This window comes from Arabidopsis lyrata, assembly GCF_000004255.2.
Source record: "Arabidopsis lyrata subsp. lyrata unplaced genomic scaffold ARALYscaffold_8, whole genome shotgun sequence".
NCBI lineage: Eukaryota > Viridiplantae > Streptophyta > Magnoliopsida > Brassicales > Brassicaceae > Arabidopsis > Arabidopsis lyrata.
This window is the reverse complement of record NW_003302548.1, coordinates 14,001,183-14,025,091: the sequence shown is the minus strand read 5'-3', so window position 1 is coordinate 14,025,091 and position 23,909 is coordinate 14,001,183. Positions and strand designations below refer to the sequence as shown.

The following is a 23,909-nucleotide window of genomic DNA, read 5'->3' as shown; positions in this document are numbered from 1 at the left end:
CAAATAGAACAAATGATCTCACAGTTTCAAGCTCAAGTTCAAGTTCAAGAGCCTGCAGCTTCTTCAAGTAACCCTAGTCCAAATGCTACAATCTCTGAACATGGTTTAATGGCTCATACTTCTACTTCTGGTACTATAATCCCTTTTCCTTCTACCAGCCTTAAGTATGAGAATAATAATCTTCATATTTCTATGAATCCTGTCTTCCATGAACGTACCAAACACATAGAAATCGATTGTCACACGGTTCGTGATCAGATTAAAGCTGGAAATCTCAAGGCCTTACATGTTCCAACAGAGAATCAACACGCTGATATTCTCACTAAGGCTCTTCATCCAGGTCCATTCCATCATCTTCTACAGCAAATGTCTTTGTCAAGTCTCTACCTTCCAAACCAGACAGTTCGAAAGTAGAGACTTGAGGGGGGTATATTGGAGATATATGGACCGGTTTACAGTTGGTTATTTCTGGTTATTGATCTTGGTTTAATCTTATGTATATAAGCTTAATGACGTTGTTATTAGAGTGGTTAAGTTGTTGTAAACAGAGTTTTGAGGTTGAATAAAAGTTTGTTACAGCTTCTTCATTCTCTCTCTTTTCCGATGATAAACTTCCGATGTATCGGAGTTTATTAGAGCTTATTGTTTAACGAACATTAGTTAAACATTATCGAGCAAACCACACTTCAATCACCCAAATTAGTTCAAGAAAAAAAAAAAACAAGTTAAGGGAAGTTACCAACACAAAACTACTGGTTACAATGAATTCCTAACACAAAACTATAATGTGAATCCTAATTACAGTACAATTCATTCAAGTGTAACATAAAACTGAACGCCAGCCGTTAAAAACTGTAGTTACAAATTTAAAACCGAGCAGTATGGAAAGCATGTATGTTTTGAATGCTCAAGGGGAATCATCACTGAACATTATTAATATTTGTTGAATGCTCGAAGATATCACCAAGAACTAAGGTCCGACGAAATCAGTCACTGAACATTATATGCCTTGTTATTGTTACATCGTGATTGACTGCTACAAACATGGTCCAACAGAGAGGCAACAAATTCTCGTACTTGGCATCAAACTATACATTATGTACATTTAAGAATTACCGAGAAAAAAAAAACGAAACAAACTACAGCATAATAAAAATATTTTTTGACAAAATTTAAAGTATCAAACTGAAAATGAGGCTTTACAAAAAAACAAAAAAGGATTTTGTTTGTTTTCAGCAGAAAAATAATGAAGAAGAAAAATAATTCCAAGGTTCTCAAGAGCATGAAGTTCCCAGTATCCACTACGGTTCGTTTAGAGTAGAGATGTACTTTGGTTACCTTTTAAAGTCTTTCCTTGAAACAAAGGAGAAATAAAAACGCCAGTCAGAAAGAATTCAATTCTACAAACGCAAGTCAAAAAGGATTTTGTATATGGAAATAATTTAAAATCAGACCACCAGTGTTTTGACTGAAGGAAAAACATAACAGAGAAAATAAAATTGGTGAATATAGAAAGCAATGTAATATTTAACATAAAAAGTTCTATTCAAAGAAATCAATGTAAATATAGAAAGCAATGTAATGTTTATCATCCTATAAATTTTATCTCTTGAAGTGTTTACTTTCACGTGAAAGAAGAAGAAGAAGAAGAAGAAGATAAGAATTGTTCTTTGTACAGTAATCACCTACAAGTTTGAAGCTGTTCTTCCTCAACTCAAAGTAGAGGTATAGTTACAGAGTTAAACCTGTGTTATTGTATTATTTTGGGGGATTCTTGTCTGGATTTCGTTGGGATTTATATCAGATTTTAGGGCACATTTTTTTGGGTCTCTAGTCTATGCTTGGGGGAGAAGAAATGTTATCAATAAATAATAAGCTTGTCTTTAGATCACAAGTGTTTAGAACTATTTGTGTTCGTAAATGTTTGTTAGATTCCATTTTACAAGCAGCATGATTCTACTATCTAGCAAAATGTGTTTTTGAAGCAAAATCTGTTTTTCAACGGATTTCGCCGGTAAACTCTATTCTCAATTTTTTATGCAACGAACATAATTTCGCGGGCAAATTTCAGTTTGGATCTTTAAATTTATACGTAACAAGTTTTCGCGGGCAAACCATTTATTATTTTCGCAGTTTTTAAGAGTAATTATTTCTCTTAACAAGTTTGATGGATTCCTTATCTAGGAATTCAAGATCTAAGGGAACATATACTTTAGATGAGCAAATATATTTGGATCTTAAAATCTCAAGCTTGATATATAACGAACTTTGGCGCGAAAACTAACTATTCCAATGTCTTTCCATCAGTTTTGTTTTCATAGATGTGGAATTGTTATTTATCTAATTAGTTCCGGTTACTGGATAAAGTTGGTTTAATGGCTTCAAGACTAGGATATATTTGAATGATGAAAGCTATTCTTGGTGCAAGAGCTTTCCCACTTTCCACTTTCTGATGATCAATCTTTTTCTTTTGCAGGATCAAAACTAAGAGACATAAAAAGATCTTGTGTACTATTTTAACAAAGAGATGGACAACGACGCTGAGCTTAGGCCAAACATGCTTGGAAGTGCTGTTGTTGATAGAGCTCCAATTAAAATCAAACTGAGTCTTAAAAGGCCTCGCTCCTCTTCCCAGGACAAGAAAGTTGGCGATGCTGCTGCTGAAACAAACACACTTCAAGACTCAAAGAAATGTGATGCAGCGAAAAGAGTAAAGATTGATGAAAGCAAGAACACTACTAATATGGTTAATGAGGATGAATATAATATGGTGGTTATGAGTGTTCCAGATGCTGATTTCTACGACTTCGACAAGGATCGGATTCAATCTTCGTTTGGAGAAAACCAGGTTTGGGCTGCTTATGATGATTACGGAATGCCTCGATGGTATGCACTGGTCCATAGGGTTGTCTCTCAAGAACCGTTCAAGCTGTGTGTTTCTTGGCTTAATGGCAAGAAAAATGGATATGTGGGTTCAATGAAGAGGTGGATTGATTCAGGGTATTATAAGACTAGTGGATGCTTCTCAATCGGGAAATATAGCAGCAACGACTCTCTCAACTCCTTCTCACATAGAGTCCAATGGACAATATGTGAGAAAGGATTGGTGCACATATATCCGAGAAAAGGCAATGTATGGGCTCTTTATGAAAATTGGTCACCATCTTGGGATTTTTCAACTTCAGTAGAAGAAATGAACAAGTATGAAATGGTAGAAGTCCTTCAAGATTTCGACGAAGAGAACGGTGTGAAGGTTGTGCCTCTTGTTAAACTCTCGGGATTTAAAACTTTATTCCGTCGCCATCCAAGTCAGAGGACATACCCAAGGAAAGAACTATTCAGGTTCTCGCATCAAGTTGCTTATCAGTTGCTTACAGGTGAAGAAGGTGAGAATGCTCCTGACGGTTGCTTGGAGCTTGATCCAGCAGCTTTGACACCGGAGCTTCTCAAGGTTCTCACTGAGGAGGAGATGAGAGAAGTGGAGAATGCAGTCGATAAACCAAATGAGGAAGCAGATGAGGTTAGTGGAAACTATTAACAATGTTAAAATTAATTATGAAGCAAATAGGAAGCTTGAAATGGAAAGTAACAACGAGGTTTGTGTGCAGGTTTACAAGAGGACATAAGAGGATAATAAAGATGGTACTGGAGATCTATTTTGCAAGAAACCCTTTTTTTTTTTTTTGCCTTTTGCTTTATTTTAATTTCATTCAAAAAACTTCAGTGAAGCTGATTAGTTCAGTATCAATATGTACTGATTCAGTGACTTTATCTTTACATTTTATTTTGTTTTTGAAAGTTGTTGGATGCTCCTAGAATAATGATTGTATCTTGATGCTGGGTTTTCTTATTGGAATGAGACTTTGATTATATGTTATATTCAAAAGAAATCATGGAAAGAAGCCAAAAGAAAATTTCATAGTGATCCCCTCAGAATGTTGTGTGTATCAGTCTCATACTCAACTCACATAGTAAGGACTAAGGAGATAAAGTCATTGAAAGAAACTTTTACACCTTTGACAAAAACCCCATTCAAGATAACCCTTAAACTTTTTCAGATTGCACATTTTATTCGTTTTCTAACATCTCCTAGCTTGTAGAACAATAGTGAGCCAGAGACTAAGGTTCCTCCATATATATATCCCTGCTTGAGACCGGCCAGTGACCTTCATATCTCTTGTAATTATAATTTCTCAATGACATAAGGATACTTTCCATGTGATTTGCAATGAGATTCCTCCTTAATTAAACAGAGAGAAGTCATGTTCCATGTCGACGCTTATCATTTCCATCTCCACTCAAAAACTGTTTCATTTCTCCTTGAAGTATAGTTTTAATTTTTATAATCCAAAAGGTATTAGCTAACAAAAAAAACGAAAGTAAAATGATTAATTTATTTTACTGGATATTATTTAATGTCAACAAAATAATATTAACATTTTATTAAAGCAAAAAAAATTGAAAAAAAAAAATCCTTTGTTTTTAGGTATTACAATTAAAATTTGAGAAATTCTAGGTTAAAAATTTTGTTATTTAGTCAATTCAAACTTTTGGCACTTTATTTATTTTGTTAATAAGTGATTTTGGCATGTTATTGCTCTAAATAAATTGTTTTGGCATGTTATTTATTTGTGCTAATACGTTACTCCATTTGCTCCTAATTAATCCAAGTTTTAGAAAACAAAATTGTTTTAAAAATATACATTTTTAGGTTTTCAAAGCATTTTTGTTAGTTACTAATGTTGAATATAAACTTCAAAAAAATTAATTAAATATTGTTAGTTAAGAGTAATAGAAAATTTTTAATTGCAAAAAGTTATATATTTATATTTAATTTTTAATATGTGTGAAAGATTTTTAAAATTGGATTCATTAAAAACAGAGGGAGTGGTTTTTTACTTATTTTTAGTATATAATAAGAAACAAGAATACAATTCCAAAACAAATATGAAAATGGAATACACTATTTATTTAAGCAATGTTTATAAACCCGATCCACAAGGCAAACCGGACTACTTTCTGGGTCATCGGATCATCGGGTCAACCGGGTTCAACTGCAAATTTGTTTAATGTATTCATAGAGATTACATAGTTTTATAATTGTAAAAATAAAAATAATCATATAATGTTTAAAAAATATGAAGTCTAACAATAACAGTAAAATCATTAATCTATTTTAAAATCTAAAGTAAACCGAAAAAATACTAAAATAGTAGGAGATCACTAATGACAAAAAAAATAAACTAAAAAGATAAAACTCAAAGGAGACTAGACATGCCAGAGAACACAAGAGAGGTGAGTTGAGTCGTATTTCGACGCTTAAAAAAAAATAAAAGGTTCTAAACGTAACTTAATATATTAAAATCCTACATTTTATTTCCAAAATCAAATGAATTCTCATGAACCATTACACAGTTGGTTCAACCGGTTCACTAGATCGTAGGTTAAAGACAATCTATATGGGGTTTTCTTTTTTTTGCCGGATATTAGCACTAAACCGTAACTAGAGAAGTGATTGAATTGCAGGTTAAACAGTCGGACCGGACGGTCCAGATTAGGTATAAATAATGTTTTTATAGTATCGAACTAGGATTTAATTCATGGTATACCGCTTGACAAGTTTTGTTTCATACAATTTTAATTAAATCAGTTTAATTCGATATGTCTAATAATATAGGTAGTTTTAAAAAAAAATCAAACGAAGATTTCATTCGTATTGAAGCGTCGGGTCAATAATATTTTAAATATTAATGTCAATTCAAACCCGTCCCGCCATATATCCCGTCCCGCAATATCACTTATTTTAAACTGTTATATGTTTATCTTCAGAATAATATAAATTCTTTTTCATTTATTGAGTAATATATGTCCGTCTTTTAAATTTGAATCACAATATATGCAGAAAACAATTTACATTTTTTTTTAACTTTATGTATCAAGTGATGATTCAAAAAAATTGAAAAAAAATCAAACAAAGATGATAGAAAAATTCTATTTTAAAATCTTAACAGATCTTCTAAATACTAATATTAGTAACTGGGGAATATTATATAGATATTTTTAATTTTATAATTAATTTTAAAATCTTTTAAAGGTGTTTGGTTATGTGGATAATAGATAATTAATTGTTTGGATACATAGATATAAAATAATGAGTAAATTTGGAAAAATACCCTCTTTTTGTTTTCACTTTTGAAAAATACCCTCTCTTTGTTTTTCTTTTAAAATTTTTTTTTAAATATATAAAATTACTAAAAAAATCTTATTGAATCTTAATAATAATTAAGCAAAAGGATCTATATTTTTTAATATGAAATCAATTAATTGGTAATAACTAAATATCTAAACAAAGTTGTCCGTTGACCAAATCATGTTCGTTTTTCACCATAGATGTTGTTTTGTAACTTTGCATGTTATCTAACTAATAGTTCCAAAGATTCATTATCCTAAATATTTTTTCAGAACAATAATGAATAATAGCATTCTACCAATGTTAAGTCATGATTTTTTGTTAAGTCATATGGTGCAGATTTTAATGATTCATTATTATTGAAAACAAATAAAATAGTTTACTTTGCAAAAAAAAAAAATCAAAGAGAATCGTTTAATTGAAGCAAACTTTGGTAGTATGTTGAGTTAAAAAATATGTTTGCTACGTTGGAGATTTTTTTTATATAATATGATAGATATTAAGCGATAGACTTTATTATATTTTAAAATATAATCTTGTTAAAATTTAATATATAAAATAAATAAACTACTTTTGTGTAAAATAAATATATATATAACCATGATTAATATTATTTCGAATTTAGTATATATTTTTTTCTCTGAATTTTGAATTTTATTTATTTATTAAAAATATAGCTTTAAATTTAAATTTGAAAAAATTATCATTTTATATATAATTGTAGTTTTTATTTTAAAAATATAGAAAAAGGTTATATTTCAAAGTATAACTTAAAAACAGGGTAATTTTCAAAATCACCCTTAATTATATTTTAAAATATAATCTTGTTAAAATTTAATATATAAAATAAATAAACTACTTTTGTGTAAAATAAATATATATATAACCATGATTAATATTATTTCGAATTTAGTATATATTTTTTTCTCTGAATTTTGAATTTTATTTATTTATTAAAAATATAGCTTTAAATTTAAATTTGAAAAAATTATCATTTTATATATAATTGTAGTTTTTGTTTTAAAAATATAGAAAAAGGTTATATTTCAAAGTATAACTTAAAAACAGGGTAATTTTCAAAATCACCCTAAAATAATAGCATTTTTGTAAATACTTACTAAAATAAAGGTTAGATGTACTTAAAAAATACTAGCATAGATATCATCAACATAATAAAAAATATTCTTTATAAAAAACAATTATGAGAAAATAAGTAGATTAAATTATTATATTTCACAATCACATATTACAAAAATAAATATTACTTTTATGGGTGGCTACACTAAAAGATTTATTTCCTTGTATTATTAAACATGTAGAATAAAAATATTGAATTTGTGAATTTGTGGATTGAAAACGGTGTAAAATTCCATATGTGTAGCACTATACAAATAGAAAAAAAATAAATGTGTGGAATCTTTGGAAAAAAAATGTGGACTTTCATTTTCGTGTCACACTATACGAAAATAAATCTTAGCAAAATCTTACCTTTTAATTTTATAGGAAAGCAAATTTCTCACCTTAATTTGGGTAGTAAACAAAAAAAAAACTTTCACTAACCAGTCACACACCTAAATCATAATATTAAATACGTCTAATGAAAAAAAATAAAAAATAAAAATTGTAAAGATTCACATTTGAGATATATTGACTACTTTAAAGCCCATCTACGCTTTTAGGTTTCCTTTAAATATATGCCAACCCTCCGATAAAAATCTCACTTCCAACCTCCAAATCCCTAGAAGTTGTGAAAAATGGAGAACAACAACAACAACGGCGACAACATGAACGACGGCAACCACCAGCCACCACCGTCGTACTCACAGCTACCGCCGATGGCATCATCCAACCCTCAGTTACGTAATTACTGGATCGAGCAAATGGAAACCGTCTCTGATTTCAAAAACCGTCAGCTTCCATTGACTCGAATAAAAAAGATAATGAAGGCTGATCCTGATGTCCACATGGTCTCCGCGGAGGCTCCGATCCTCTTCGCAAAGGCATGCGAAATGTTCATCGTTGATCTAACCATGCGGTCATGGCTCAATGCCGAGGAGAACAAACGCCACACGCTTCAGAAATCGGATATCTCTAATGCAGTGGCTAGCTCTTTCACTTATGATTTCCTTCTTGATGTTGTCCCCAAGGACGATGGAATCGCCACGGCTGATCCTGGCTTTGTGGCTATGCCACATCCTGACGGTGGAGGAGTACCTCAATATTATTATCCACCGGGAGTGGTGATGGGGACTCCGGTTGCTGGTAGTGGAATGTACGCGCCACCGCAGGCGTGGCCGGCAGCGGCTGGTGACGGGGAGGATGAGGGTGCGGATAATGAAGGAAACGGCGGCGGAAATTGAAGTGTTGATTTAGGGTTTGTAACCGACAATATGGGAATTTGAAATTTCGTGGAGTTTATTAGTTTTTTTTTTTTTTTAATTCGTCGGATTCGCTTTCATGTTAATATGGTTTGGAAATGGTGAACAATGTGTGGAAGGCGAAATGCTATTTTTTATAGACTTGTAACCGCTTTTGTGAGAATTTGATTTTCTTTTGGAGTCTTTAGTCTCTTACAAAACCAAAACATTTCATTTTATATGATATTTACATTTTGCTAGTAGCCCATAATCTAGCAAAATTTGGTTGTATTTTCCATGATTTCTAGTCTGATTCACAAAATCTCCTGGCTTGGATGAGTGAACAGCTTTGTATTGACTATTTTTCAGATAAATAAAGATCACCTTTGACGGAAGAGAAAAGAGAGACCATTTGAATATAGGAAACAATGTAAGAAGCCAAAGAAGCAAAAACTTTTACTATCATCACAAGCTCTATGCAATATGCATAAATGTCTTCAACAACTCCAATAGGAGTCAACATTAATCTTGATTGATTATCTTATCGAACTAATTAACTTTCGCACCAAATGTTCGATTTGCCCCGATTAGTTGGTTTAGGTAAACAGGTCCGGCCCTAGATTAAAGCCCACAAAACAAAGATTTTAGACAAATGAACTCTATAAATTAATATAAGGGCATTAGTTAAAAAAAAGCTGTTGTGATCAACTGGTAAAGTCCATGAATTTCTACTTTTAGATGGCGATTTCGATCCTTAATTACTTAATTCTTGGTAACAAAAATTGCAACTGTTTTTCAAACATTAAATTTCTTTTTTTTTTTCTTTAGCCAGCACATTATGTTGGGCCGGCCTAACAAATAGTAGTTATTTTTTTTAAGATCGAAACTTGTGGTAAATTGGTAAAGTACATGAATATTCATTGTGAATTCAAATCTTAATTACTTATCTTTTGGTAAAAAGTTCAAGTGTTTAATTTTATAAAGATTAGAATTTTTTTTTCATTAGCCAGCAAATTATGTTGGGCCGGCCCAACAGATAGTAGTAATTTATATTAGAAAAATACTTCGGTTCACCCCTAAGGGTGAATCCTTATATTCACTACATTTATTTCAGTCAATCAGAATCTGCCACATAATAATAATCAAAAAATTATTTAATTATATAATCTAATTTGCCACTAAAACAAAATTATGTATCGGTTTGGGTTTATTAAAAAAGGTTAGGGTTTATATTTTATGATTAAACGAGGTCAAATATCGGTTTGGGTTTATAAACGGATTTAGATTTAATAATTAAATGAAGTTAAATGTCAGTTTGGGTTTAGATAGGTACGATTAGGGTTTAGATTTTATGATTAAAAGAGGTTAAATATCGATTTGGGTTTATAAACAGATTTAGATTTTACAATTAAACGAAGTTAAATATCGGTTTGGGTTTAGAAAGTACGATTAGAGTTTAGATTTTTTTCGATTAAACAAGTTTAACCGGCGATTTGAATTTACAAAAGAGAATTAGGATTTAAATTTTGTAATTAAACGAGATTATATATCGGTTTGGGTTTATAAAAGGGTGGTTAGAGATTATATATAATAATTAAATAATTTTTTTTATTATGTGGCGAATTCTGATTGGTTAAAATAAATGGAACTGGATAAAAGGATTCACCTCTAGGGGTGAACCCAAGTATATATTGCTGTTTATATTAAGATGAAAATCTAAAGTTGAAGTTGATCTTACGGAAAAGATATTCTTTCAACGAACAATATCTTTGGAGCTTTAAATTCTAAAGTGATGATATTTAACGAACTTTGGCGCGAAAACCATCTATTCAAATATATCTTTCCACCATTGGTGATCATAAATTTGAAATTGCTATTGCATATTGAGATATCTTTGAATAATGAAACATGTTCATTTCCTACATTAAATTAATGCTTCAGAATATAATCAGTCTGATCACGCACCATACGAATCGACATATTTGCATCTTCTTTTACATGATAGTTTATGTATCAAGCGCCACCACTCTTTGAAATGCTGAAAAGATTCGCAATCTCCCGAGAATGATAACGTAAAGAAGCAGGCCAAGCATTGTGTTTCAAACACAGCTAGCATCGATCATATCTTTTCCATTCCAAGCAAAAAAAATCACCTTCTCTATGTGGAGACTCCACTTACTTTGGATTGTGCATTGGAAACTTCTCAGTTTAGCATCAGCCCAACTAAACACTTGGCTAAAAGCCCGACGACTGTAAGAGATAACCACTCCAAGGCACCAAAATTGAAGTTTTTAAATTTATAAAATCAAAAAAGTATTGACAAAAGTGTATAATGAATAAAAAGTGAGGTTTTATATTTTGGGATTTTACATATTAGTAATACTGTATAACACAAAACAATTAATAAGAGTGAAATTTTATATTTGAGAAAATAATTGGGCTGATTTCGTAGCCCACTCAATCACCAACTACGCTTTAGTCCCTTTATATATGGAAACCCTAGCCTAGAAAGTGAACAAGAAAAACGTAAAGGTCAAAATGGAAGAAAACAACGGCACCAACCACCACCAGTGGCCGCAACAATCGTCTTCGCAACAGCTGCCGCCACCATCCTATTCGCAACCACTGCCGTCGCCGTTGTATTCACTGCCGCCGCCGTACTCACTGCAGACACAGACACAGAATTATTGGATTGAGCGGACGGGAAACGCCTCTGATGTTAAACATAATGAGTTTCCACTAGCGAGGATCAAAAAGATTATGAAGTCCGACGCGAACGTGCAAAAGGTCACTGCGGAAGCTCCCATCCTAATATCGAAGGCCTGTGAGATGCTCATTCTTGATCTCACAATGCAATCTTGGCTTCATACCGTGGAGGGCAGACGCGAAACGCTCAAGAGATCCGATATCTCCGCCGCAGTGACTCGTGATTTGAAATTTACCTTCCTTGGCGACGTTGTCCCAAGAGACCCGTCCGTCGTTACTGCTTATCCCGTGCCCAAGCCGCATCCTGAGGGTGAAGTACTTCCGCCGGGAATGGTGATAGGACATCCGGTGTTTGGTTGTAATTGTACGTACGCGCCACCGCCGCAGATGCAGGAGTGGCCGGCGGTGCCTGATGACGGAGAGGAGGCAGCTGAGGAAATTGGAGGAAGCAGCGGCGGGAATTGAAAAGTGTTGGGTTTTAGGGTTGTAATGCTTTTGTGAGAATTTGTATCTCTATTGACTCATGTTCTTGTTGTTATATATGTTTTGTTTTCGTTTATGTCATGTGTTTTGTTGTTGTTGATGTTATGTTTAGTCTTTCATGTGTTTATTGATGAAATAAATGTATGGAAGACAATGGAATTTTAGTTAATTCTTTTTTTTTTTTTTGCTTTAGATTAGATTATGCCAAGGAATCACCAAAATTTTTTTGAAACCGAATTTTCCAGCATTTGATTTTAAAATGGATTTTCGTGCGAAAATTCTATTCCGATTTGATTACGGAACGGAATTTAGCGTCCAAACCACTGATATTTTATTAAAGTTTTCTAAATTTGGCATGAGTTGTTTTTCACATCTTTTTTTCAAGATAAGAACAACATCTAATGTGTAAATAGATCTTACGAGAAACATATTATTTAGAAGAAATCCTTGGATCTTTCAATTGTAACCTTGATATTCAACAAAGTTTGGCGCGCAAACCATATATTCAAAAATGTGGATGGCTTGATAAGCTGTTTTGAGAAGAAACTCAATGGTGAAGTAGATTGGTATGCTGTTTTGATAATAACACATTGACACTCATTCTCTATTTTTGAAAATCAAATACATCATCACTTAATAATGTCTATTATATTTACAAATTACAAGAAATAGATTTAGCCTGCGTTAGTGTTCAACGCGTTTAAATTATTTCATCCGTTAAGCTAATTCCGTTTAGAACTCTCAAATGGTCACATTACATAGTTAACTTTATCCCCTTGAAAATCGTTGTGGGTAACAAGTGTGAGACATGACTGGTTCTTAAAACAAACATTGATCGTAACGACAATTAGGAGCCAAATAATAAAACCAAATATTTCCACTTCGTAATCTTATAGATAGAAAAAAATCTTAGACTTTTTACTTTTTTAGAAGCAATAAATCTTTCTTCTTATTAAAAAGAGAGTGTAGATAGAAAAAAATCTTAGACTATTTACTTTTTTAGAAGCAATAAATCTTTCTTTTTATAAAAAGGGTCCTCACTCTGTCCATTTGGTTTCATTTTCTTTTTACTTAAATGGCTACAGTAAAGAGTAACCAAAAACCGTAAAAAAAAATTTCTAAACACCACTATAATTAACGTTAATTTAGAGACAAAGTAAAAAAGTTCTTTGTTCAAACTTCGAAAGCATTGGTTTCATTAGTTTTTTAAAACACCAATTACAGATTTTGAGTATGGAGGAAACAATGGCGAAAGCTGAAGTGTGGTTTGAAGTTTAGGATTGTAGCCGCTTTCGAGAGATTTAATTTTGAATTTCTTTTTGAGTTATGAATTTTTGCTTTTGTTAATATTATGATTTTTGTTGTGAAAGTGGAGAGTGAGGGCAAGCTGTTAGGCATAAAATATTTAGAACATATACAATATATAGTCTTTAAAGGAATCCTATTTAGATTTTTTTTTTTTTTTTCGTCAAAGCAAATTGTATTAACTTGAAATATCATCATACAAAATGTTCACCAACCAAGGAGGGGGATCATGGTTAGCAGAATAAAAACAAATAGAACTACACCCAAACTGGGCAAGATTATGAGCAACTTGGTTACAACCACGGTTTACATGAAAAAAAAAAATCTCTTTGAATTTAGATGCCCAAAACTTGATGTCTCGATAAAAGCCTCCAATGGATGCATCGGTTAGACCCCTATTTAGATTTGTAATCCAAAACATAAAAGAGTATTTAGGATATCTCTTGGAAACCTAACTGCTTTCCCTCCAATGATGGTCTAAGTAACTTCTAAGTAGTTTTTGTGCTGAAGAAAGATTTTATGCTACCTTTGGAACCCCATGTATAAGATTCTTGGGGAGGCTCTAATCAAAGAACTCAAAACATTCCAAACGGAAATGAACAGAGGTTTTCTAGTTTTCATCATAGACGGGAGTATCCATTCATGGGATCTTGTTCCATGAATCTCGGTGATATGAGCCAAAGTTTTCATCTTCAAACTCATATTCGGAACCTTTGTTAAACGTAAGAGACAAGAAATATTTAAGCAACCTTCCTCTTAACCCTAAGCTCTCTTGGAGATTAAGGTTAATTCTTGGAAGTTCAGTTCTCGTTAGCATTAAGACCTATATTTATATAGGCTATGATACAACTTAGATTCTAACCTGTTTTCTTTAACATAGAAAGGAAATCATGGTAACCAAACTCATAAAGTAAACCACCAAAACTAATTAATTAAAACGTTCTAACCGGTGGCCTAATCAACCTAACCGTAGTCTCGTATCACTCGGATCATCTGAATTCAAGACATCTATTAAATGTCGTACACTACTCCAATCATCAAACTAATAGCTTGTTGGTGTTCCGTCCTTTATAGTACAAACGAGAAGTCCTTTGCCATAGTCAGGTTTAACCCATTGCTAAAGTTGGTGCTTTAGTTGTGAAAATGTATATCATAAATTTTGGAGTAGAGAAAACTCATTTATTGACATGTAAGTGACAAATTCGATTCATGAGAAAGCCTTTTTGTGTGTTTTTTTTTTAATAAATAGTTTTGTTAATCGTCTTACTTATTTTGTTTTGCTTTAGCGATCAAAATATTACGGGGCAGTCGTGACCATAGTTACAAAATCTAATTGAACACTAATAAATATAAAATCCATATTTGAAAGAAGACCATTCTGTTGAGGAAGTTGGAACGATAAAAGTAACCGAGAAAAAAGACATAGATCAGTCGAATGGCAAGTTGGCAACCAACGCTGCTGCATGTTTTCGTTTGCGGTAATCGGCTACCTTCAAACACAAAATTTTATTTATGTTTATCCTACTCCCTCTGTTTCGTTTTAGTTATCGTTTAAGGTTTTCTCACACAAATTAAGAAAATCATTAAATTTTCTGTTTTATCCTTTATTAATATATTTTTAAAAAAAATTCATTGGCCGAAACATTAAAACAGTAGGGATAAAACTGGAATTTTCACAAAACATTTGCATCGAAAACCTAAAACGACAACTATTATGAAACAAAATTTTAACTCTAAAACGACAAGTAAAACGAAATGGAGGGAGTATTATATCTCTCATCACCAAAAATAACTTCGCATTTTTTTATATACTTATTAAATTACGAATTTTTTTCTACGATTACTGAATTATATTGCTCCTTGTTACTTAATAAGTTTTTTGTTTTTTTTGTTCAAACTTTATAAGTTTGTTATATTATTATAAAAAAAAAAAAAAACGTGACCAGCTACACTATGGTTGCTTTGCCTGTAATGGATCTGGGCCATCTGGGCCATAAATTGAGTATGAGCCCATTACAAAGCTGACGTGTTAAACTTATCCGACGTGTCATCAAACTCGTCTTGTGATTGGTCGTTGTGACGTTCTTTCATCGTCTCCTCCGATTTTAACTTTTTAGAGAAACTCAGTTGAGATTCAATTTCCAATTTTCAGATCATTCAAATCGAAGCTAAAGATCGCCGCCATGGACGCCATTGATTCCGTCGTTGATCCTCTCAGAGACTTCGCTAAGGATAGTATTCGTCTCGTTAAGCGTTGCCACAAGCCAGATCGCAAAGGTAATTTTATATCGTCCTTCGATTCGGGATTTGTGATTCGTTGTTGGATCTGTGGTTTCGATTATTCCGATCTGTGTACTTGGTGACTATGGTTTGAATTTTGCGTTGTTTTGGTTTTGTAGAATTCACGAAAGTTGCAGTTCGTACCGCGATTGGGTTTGTGGTAATGGGATTCGTTGGCTTCTTTGTGAAGCTAATCTTTATTCCGATCAACAACATCATCGTCGGTGCCACTTAGGTAAATTCCTCGATTTGAATTCTAGCTCCTTATGTGAATGATGTTGATGTAGATGATGGTGATTTTGTGCATTGATGGAATTCTTCATACTGGTTCGTGTAAATGTCATTGGATGAGAAATCGTAGCATCAGTTCTTGTGTTTGATTGTTGTAAGTACCCATTTTATGATTAGACCATGGAGAATAAGAGTCTATGAAAACTAGCCTTAGACTAAGAAAGTCGAATTTTTTACTTCCAAGTGTAGGCCTTTGCATAGCACAGTCACTAATTATTCTCTGTAATTTCTTTAGTTGCCACTTTTTGTGGTTCTTGTATATTTCTTTCTATCATGGTGTTCATATGTCAGTCTTGAAAAAAAATCGTGTGGAAGCTTTTACGTTAGTCAATGAGAAATTTGTAAATAGATAGAAACTGTAGTTGTTTGGTTGCAGACGTTTGTATATATGAGTCTAGAATTTTGATAATTTTAGAGATTTGTGCTTTAGCAATTGGCTTTCAAGGGAAGATGGTTGAGGAAGATATTTGCTTTCTTTTACTAACTAGATTATGTGAAAACTATTGTTTCCTTTTACTTTGGGAGATACTCTTCTAAGCTATTTTTGTTGGTGTGTTTGCAGAAAGCAACGGATACACAAGTCAGTTCTATGTTTTGAGAAAGGAAGATTTAGAGGCTTTCTTGTTTCCAAGAGAAGGCACAAGTCAGTTCTGTGTTTTATGTAATCGGATTTCATTTGTTTCAATGTTTTTTTTTGGTTCTTCTTTTTTGTTCACAGCTGAAAAATCGGACGTGTTTTGAATGTAGAGCAAACTAATTTAGAAAGCTGTGGCCGAGCATTTCATAGTCCAGATTATGTTCTCTCTTTTGCACCCAAAGCTCGAACTATAGTCTCCCCAAGTTGGGTAAAAAAAATAAACTTAAATAAACTCTCTATGATCCCCTTGATTGCGATAGTAGACAGCTAGAATCTTAGATGTCTTAAGTTTCCCAATTGCATAGAGAGGCACAACTCTCTTACATTGTCAGATTCTAGATTCATATGTCGCAACCAGAACACTACTGTATCATCATTTGTGTGGTGTGGTCAATAACACTACAGTATACTACTGTATCATTGTGTGTTGTGTGGTCAATAACACTACAGTATACTACTGTATCATTTGTTTGTTGTGTGGTCAATAACACTACAGTATCTATTTACCAATTTCTTATTGAATTTGAAGTGCTTACTCAGATCTTGAATTAATATCACTAACATAGAATCTTCCACAAGAATCAGAACACCAAAGACTTTTTAACATAAACAAAAATGTAATTTTCTACTATGTATGAAAGATACATGAACCACAAAGTAGCAATTAAGGAATTACAAAGACCACCAAAAACTTTTTAACTTTAGACAGCTAGAGAATAGCTAGAGAACACATTTTTTTTTTACAGTAGCTAGAGAACACTTTCAAGTGGATATAATCTCTAAAACCAGAATCATCTTTTCTTTAATTTTCTCAACTAAGATTAGGCTTGATCCAAATAGGTGTCAGAGAAGTACAACAGCCCAAAGACATCTGTTGAGAAAAATACATAAAAAGGCCCATTGTTTTTTTTTTAATAACAAAAAATAGAAATATCCCACAAATTACTGATAAAATGGCCCAGACTTTTCAGGAAAAAAAAAACTATCTAAAAAAGGCATAATTTTGTTTCAAGCACATTCTTACTTAGAAAGGAATCCATTTATTAAACACAAATATATATGCCAAAATTACTCATAAAAAAATTTATATTTTATATCAAGAAAACAGAAAATCGTCCTCCAGTTCCTCCTCCAGTCATTCATGAGATCAAAATTTTATAGGATTTTGAAAACACTTGGATCCTTCATGCTATGTCTTTAGTACGCTTAAAGCCAATATTGAAGCTGCTCTAAAGATATTCCAACCTGATTTTTTGGTCCGAGAGAGGATTATTATTGCCACTTGACCTAGTAGTAGAGATAAACGACGAGCGATTATGGGACAAAGTATCGTATCAAATTCTTACGCATCCCAACAGTAAATTTGCGGTATAAAATGTTGAACATTTTCATGTCTGTCGATGACTAACCAACTATGAGGAAAACCGATGTAGCTGATAAGTATATTATTAAGAAGATATTGTTGAAAACAATTGATGAGGAGAAGAACAATTGGACAATTTATGGTGATATAGATTTTGTAAAAGGTATTGACCATTTGAGAGACAAAAATATATTTATGATGCTAGCTCTGCTCAAAAGTTTTAATCTAAGTTTGATTGGTCGTGCGAAAGCAATTTGGGTTTGAAAGAGTTTACTACCAGACCGTGCTACTATGGTTGAAAAAACCAATTATTTGTTATCAGTTGTAGTTTTTTGTTTTGTTTCCGACTTTTAGTTGTATTTCATAATTGGAGTAGTCAATTTTTTGAAATACTAAAGATAAAAATAAACAAAAGGCTTATATTTTATTTTCAACCAATATGTATTATACAAATTCGAACTTGACACAACGACCATATTACAAGAAACAACTATTAGAATCATTTTTGTGTTGTTTTCGTTGCAGAACTTGTAACTCATCGTATTTTCATTTATGTAACCATTTCTAAAAAAATTAAGCTATGTCTGAATTAAATTATAATCGACTAAATATTCGAGTTGTCAATCAATTATCTTGAAAGAATCTATCAAATCATGTTTAGTAGTGAAATCCTTGGGAACATTTCTTTTGTTAAATAACTAAGAACGACTATGCACCACCAAAAGTACGACTAGTGGTATAGTTTCAGATTCACCTTTAAAGTGATTTTGGCTTCCAAAAACTTCTATTTTATATACATAAATGTTCATTTAAATTAGAGTTTAGATAATTAAAAAGGAAAAAACGGAAAATATGCCTAGGGCCCCAAAATGTGAGTCACGGCCGTATTGAGCTATTGGTATAAGGTATGAAACTATGAATCATAGGCTCTCAACATATACATTGCGTGTGTTTGGAGCCCAAACTAACAAACATATTTTGGTACAAAATAAAATAACACACAACGAAACACATGAACGGTTTGCCTAAAGGAGGCCAAGCATTTTCCCTAACATGCCTTCTTCTTTTTCTTTCTATTATTCTTCTCTTTTAAAAAATTGTCTTTATTGGTAAATCTTGAACATGCAGCAATTCTCTCTTCAATTAATTTTATTGACTCCTTTTGGTGAAACTCCCTAAATTCATGATGAAGCATGTGGCAACTTAACTTTGGAATCTCATCATGTCATCATATAATTTCTCAATTGCTCCAACATCTTCTCTCTTTATATTCTTTTGTTTGGAACTTTTTCGTTTGTTTTCGAGACTTTTAGGCCGGTCCATGAAATTAATTCGACATAGAGAAGCCTATAGTTTATAGCATCTCATAAAGTTAACTAAAAATCTAAGATGCAATAATTAATTGCTACAAGAAAACTGTATGACGAAGTTTTTGGCTATTGTGGCCATTTTAATACAAACCTACATATAGTAGTACTAGAAGGCATGTCTAAGTGGTTTAGATAAGCTGGTTGGCTTAGAATTGATTATTGATTGGAAGAAGTCTTAAATTTTCGCTGTAAAATAACCAAAAAAAGAAAAACTATACCAATAAATCATCGGCAAATATCATAAAATGTATATATTAAAAGATCATAGTCATTGTTGTTTCGTGCGATGTTGGACATTGCTCACATGTGACTCGTCTTGCATTTCTTAACGGTGTTTAATGGAAGTGATCAAAAGAAACTTCTCTACCATTTTGACCTCTTCACTATATCCTCTCTCCCTCTACTTATGAATATATAGTTATATACGATTCTAAATATTGTACTTCGAAACCAATGGTAGTTTGGTCTCCAAGTTAGAGAATAGAGATTAAAAGTATTAAGCTAATATGTAGATAGTTTTGAGTTCAAACACACAAAATTTATCAAAACGATTTAGAACCGAGTTATATACATTTGATTAGTAATTATTTTTATGCGTACGTTTTGGTTTAAATTGTTTATGTCATTGAGAGAAAAATTATGATTCCCTTGTTTATTAAACTGTGTTTCAGACTATTTCAAATATGTAAGACATTTGTAGTGATATACTCTAATTTAATAGCAATATTGTGGGTGCTAACTTACCAAACTCCTGAAAGATTTTTCAACATTAAAAAAATTATATGTGTCATTTCAGAACTTAAGTTTGCTTGTGTACATGGCGAATGACTTCGAATAGCGTCATGATTATAATAACTATAGTTAATACCTAAAATACCTATACTTTCAAAACTTAGGATTTAAAATAACACATGTTGGTCTGTGACAGACGTACAAATACAAAGCATCGCCATGACATAATTGTTATGTTATGATCGTCACGTTTTGGTTGAACTGTGTTGCATTTTAAATTATTACATTCCTTTCTACTTTAATTATTTAATTTGTAATGTTCTTGTATCTACGTAATGCTTAGATAATTATATCGACAGATAGAAACTCATATTGACGCTTGGTGGTCACCCGGAGACAGGATAAAACTATGTGCGGAATCATTAAGAGTGTATAAATGAAATTATGCAAACGACAATCACAAGTTATCGTTGTTGATTCAAGATACTATTGTTTCTAATCAGAAAGATTTGAATTTTAGTTCCATGCACACGAAATTTTTAGTAATGGACCAATATTTCGTTATAACAAAATTATTAGAGTAAAGTTTAAAAGATCCAACACTTGTAAGGAGCTTTGCAATTTTTTACTACTGTTAATGCAAAGCCATCGGTGTTGATCATTATGAATTGTGTACATATATAAACACATATTTACTACTTCCAAGCTTTGAAGTATATTCTAAGTTTGGAAGTAAAAAGAAGAATGGCTGGCATTTAATTGTGTCAAAGGAAATACGTGCTTGACATCATCTCCAAATGTTGTTTACATGGAGCTAAAGTGGCTGATCTTTCTACTAAACAAAATTATGGTTTAGCACCAGTGCCGGCTCTCCTCATGTGCGGGGAGTGCTCATGCACAGGATCCAAAATTTTTTTGTCTTTTTTTTCAACTAAATTTATTAAAATTAGGGTCTAAATTTTTTTTTTTTTTATATATACATAAGAAATTAGGGCCAATTGTTTTTTTCAGCTCAGGATTCTTAATTTTTTTGAGCCGACCCTGTTTAGCACAAGATACAATTAATTATATTTTGAATCACAGCATTTCGCTATCTCAAAGTATTTTTGGGCCAAGAACATTTGCTAAGTTCGACTTCTGATCTTTCTCGATCCGTCCTTTTTATGTGATTCTAATTAAGCCACTTGTTTACTAACACATCATTTTTTTTTCTCGTTTGATTGATGACTCTCTTATCTTATGGAAAGCAAAGAAGTAAAACCTTATCTCATTCTTATGTTAAATTTGACTATCCATGGCTGCTATATAGAGGGTCTGATTGGTGAAAAAAATAGAGTAAAAAGGTGAAAAGCAAAAATAGAAAAGAGCAGAAAAATATATGGATGAAAAATGAAAACTTCCAACCAATAAAATAGAGTAATAAATTATACTACTTTTAACCTTTTTTGTTGAAAGTGAGATGAATTGGGCAGATTTTGTTTTACAAATAGTAAAATCATTAAAATTTGACGTGGTTTAACCAGGTTTTTTTTTTGGCGATTCAAATAACCGTTAAGCCGGTTTTCTACGAATGCACCAAACATATTGATGTGAATTATCATTACGTTAGAAATGTTGTTCAAAAGAGACATCTAACGATAAATTTTGTCTCAACTATAGAAAACTCATGGAAAAAAAAAAAAAACTCACGGATATCTTAACACGTCTTTTGGACGTCATCAATTTTATCAGTGATTTTTTTTGGTAAATTGAGCGTTCGAGACTTCCACACTCCAAGGGAATATTGAGATTTGGGATTCAAATACTAGGTGGATACTCTTTTGGCAATACTTAGATACTTGCAAATCTTGATGTGGCTTTTATCTCATAACATCATTTTGTGAATGAATTATTCCATAAATTGGCCTTTATAGTTTATATACATCCCACGTAATTTTACATTGTAGGATAATTGTTTACTTAGTATTATAATGTTAGGACTTAGGACTAGAGATGGTCAAAACAAAATTTATTGTTTCTCACTTCTCACAACCTTCCCTCTTCCGAATTGGTTTTGAGTTTTAATATAATAAGTAATGTTCAAGGTTGACATTAAATATCGTTATTTCCAATGGAAAATATGTTGACTAGGCAAAATGAGAAGTAAATACATAGCCGGATAGATCATAGATCCATGTATACTGTACTGGTACTCCTCAAGTAAATATGATTACAATATAAATAAGCGTTTAAGCCATTTTAAAAACATTAATGCGTATCGTTGATACTCAGCGAACTAAACCCAAGTAGATCCCACATTAAATTATATATGTTCATTGCAATTCTTGCAAGCAAACCCTTTGAACAAAAGATGATGATGGCATGCAAATGGTACAGTTGTGGGAACAAAATGCGACACTCATTATCAACCAAACTCGTCGACCCCCCAAAGAAAATAAAGAGATTAATATTCATATTTTATTTATATATGTTTTTTAAAAATAAATCATTTTAGTTTTGGGCTTGTCTGGTTTCATGGTGGTGGTGAAAAGGATGAGTCTTCCACCAACTCCAATCTTCAATCTTCATCCTTCAAAATCTTATCCACATGCAATCCAAAAACCTGCTCATTCCTTCTATTTTCATATCAATCTATTAAAAAAATATCTACTTTTCTTCTTTGTCAAATAAATATCTTTTTATGATTATTATTATTGATGTTAGAACACGAATATATTGTAATACTTTGTTGCTTATCAATGGTCCTACAAAAACAAAATAAAGTATCTTACTTAGCTGATTGGTAACTTGTATTGCAAAACTCTTTTTCCCCTGCTTGTCTCTCAACTTGGACTATGCGTGTTCTTATTGGGGATGCATGCTTGGTGTATCAAGATAAGGATGATGTTCCATTAAATACACACCAAACAAAATAAATACTCTCTCCGTTTCGTTTTAGTTGTCGTTTAAAGTTTTTTCATACAAATTAAGAAAAGTATTAAATTTTCTGTTTTACCTTTATTAATATATTTTATAAAAAAATTCATTGGCCAAAACATTAAAACAGTAGGGATAAAACTGGAATTTTCACCAAACATTTGCATTGAAAACCTAAAACGACAACTATTATGAAACAAAATTTAAATCCTAAAACGACAACTAAATTGAAACGAAAAGAGTATCTAAATATCGTGCCACTTATCAATATTAGTACATGTTGACTCCGGATTAAGATATAGTACTAAAGTAGCTAACGAGTGTATTAATTTGATATCTTACTAAAAAAAATGTGTATCAATTCCTCTTATTTGATAGTCAAATGAAGTTATGAATATGCTATATTTAGCATTATAAACATGAGGTTTGTGTCCTAATCCATCGACTATTTGCATCCTTAACTTTGACTAATATATATAGATCCAACAAAAAAAAAAAAGTTTGACTAACTATTCACTATATATAAGAGAAATATACATTATTATATTTCCATATGGCTTATCTGAAGAGATAATAACTTTATAAGTGAAAGGTTTATATTGTTTTCTTAGTCTACACCAATATGGAATGATTAGGGTGCCCTTTTCTACAAGTTCACTCCAAAATATACACAAAAAAGAATAACAAATGAAAACGTGTTTAGTAACTTTGCTTACAATTAAACGATGGCCAACCATATGTGTTCGTATGTGACGGCCACATGATTTTTTTTTTTTTTTTGTGTGTTCCGTACTAAGGTGTCCCTCCTCATCTTTGCCTATTGAGTATTTTCTTTCTAAAGCCATGTCGTGGGATGTAATATTTTGATTTTGACCAAAGTCAGTCACATAAATATATAACACTCTACTTTTTTTAATTAAACCGTTATTAGGGAAAATGGTCGCCTCCACACTGATCATTGGTTATGTTCTTAATGGCTTTGCGATTTGATAGTGTGATAAGATGAACTTAATCGTGTTGCACAACGGAATCATAAACATATACTGTATTACGAAAGGATTTTGTTTATTAATTGCTAGCATGTGATTAATTCTATCTTTTGTTTGTAAAATCTTCAAAATGCATCTAGAAACTAAGATACTGGTCTTTAATTTTTGTATTCTGTAATTTTCTTCTCTTTTTTTTCTTGTCTAGTACTTTTTACTGTACTTAAAATACTCCATAACTATTAATCGAACAAAATTGATCATTAAAACATTTCAATGAACTTAAGTTTACA

At 31.9% G+C, this 23,909-nt stretch overlaps 4 protein-coding genes across 4 annotated transcripts; all 4 read left to right on the top strand.

Annotated features, from left to right (window-relative positions):
- Positions 1-2,751: 2,751 nt before the first annotated feature.
- On the top strand, positions 2,752-4,340 carry LOC9301885. The gene has a single exon (XM_002865765.2). The coding sequence runs from the start codon at positions 2,768-2,770 to the stop codon at positions 3,536-3,538; it is 771 nt and encodes a 256-aa protein (XP_002865811.2). The 5' UTR covers positions 2,752-2,767; the 3' UTR covers positions 3,539-4,340.
- Positions 4,341-7,565: 3,225 nt separating this feature from the next.
- LOC9301884 (nuclear transcription factor Y subunit C-6) lies at positions 7,566-8,751 on the top strand. Its single transcript, XM_002865764.2, has one exon. The coding sequence runs from the start codon at positions 7,945-7,947 to the stop codon at positions 8,548-8,550; it is 606 nt and encodes a 201-aa protein (XP_002865810.1). The 5' UTR covers positions 7,566-7,944; the 3' UTR covers positions 8,551-8,751.
- Positions 8,752-10,579: 1,828 nt separating this feature from the next.
- On the top strand, positions 10,580-12,655 carry LOC9301883 (nuclear transcription factor Y subunit C-7). Its single transcript, XM_021015642.1, has one exon. It carries the CDS (start codon positions 11,086-11,088, stop codon positions 11,716-11,718), a length of 633 nt encoding a protein of 210 aa, XP_020871301.1. The 5' UTR covers positions 10,580-11,085; the 3' UTR covers positions 11,719-12,655.
- A 2,507-nt stretch (positions 12,656-15,162) lies between these two features.
- Positions 15,163-16,418, top strand: LOC9301882 (protein transport protein Sec61 subunit gamma-1). The gene is made up of 3 exons (XM_002865762.2): positions 15,163-15,318; positions 15,441-15,556; positions 16,175-16,418. The coding sequence occupies exons 1-2, from the start codon at positions 15,225-15,227 to the stop codon at positions 15,554-15,556; spliced, it is 210 nt and encodes a 69-aa protein (XP_002865808.1). The 5' UTR covers positions 15,163-15,224; the 3' UTR covers positions 16,175-16,418.
- The last annotated feature ends 7,491 nt before the right edge of the window (positions 16,419-23,909 follow it).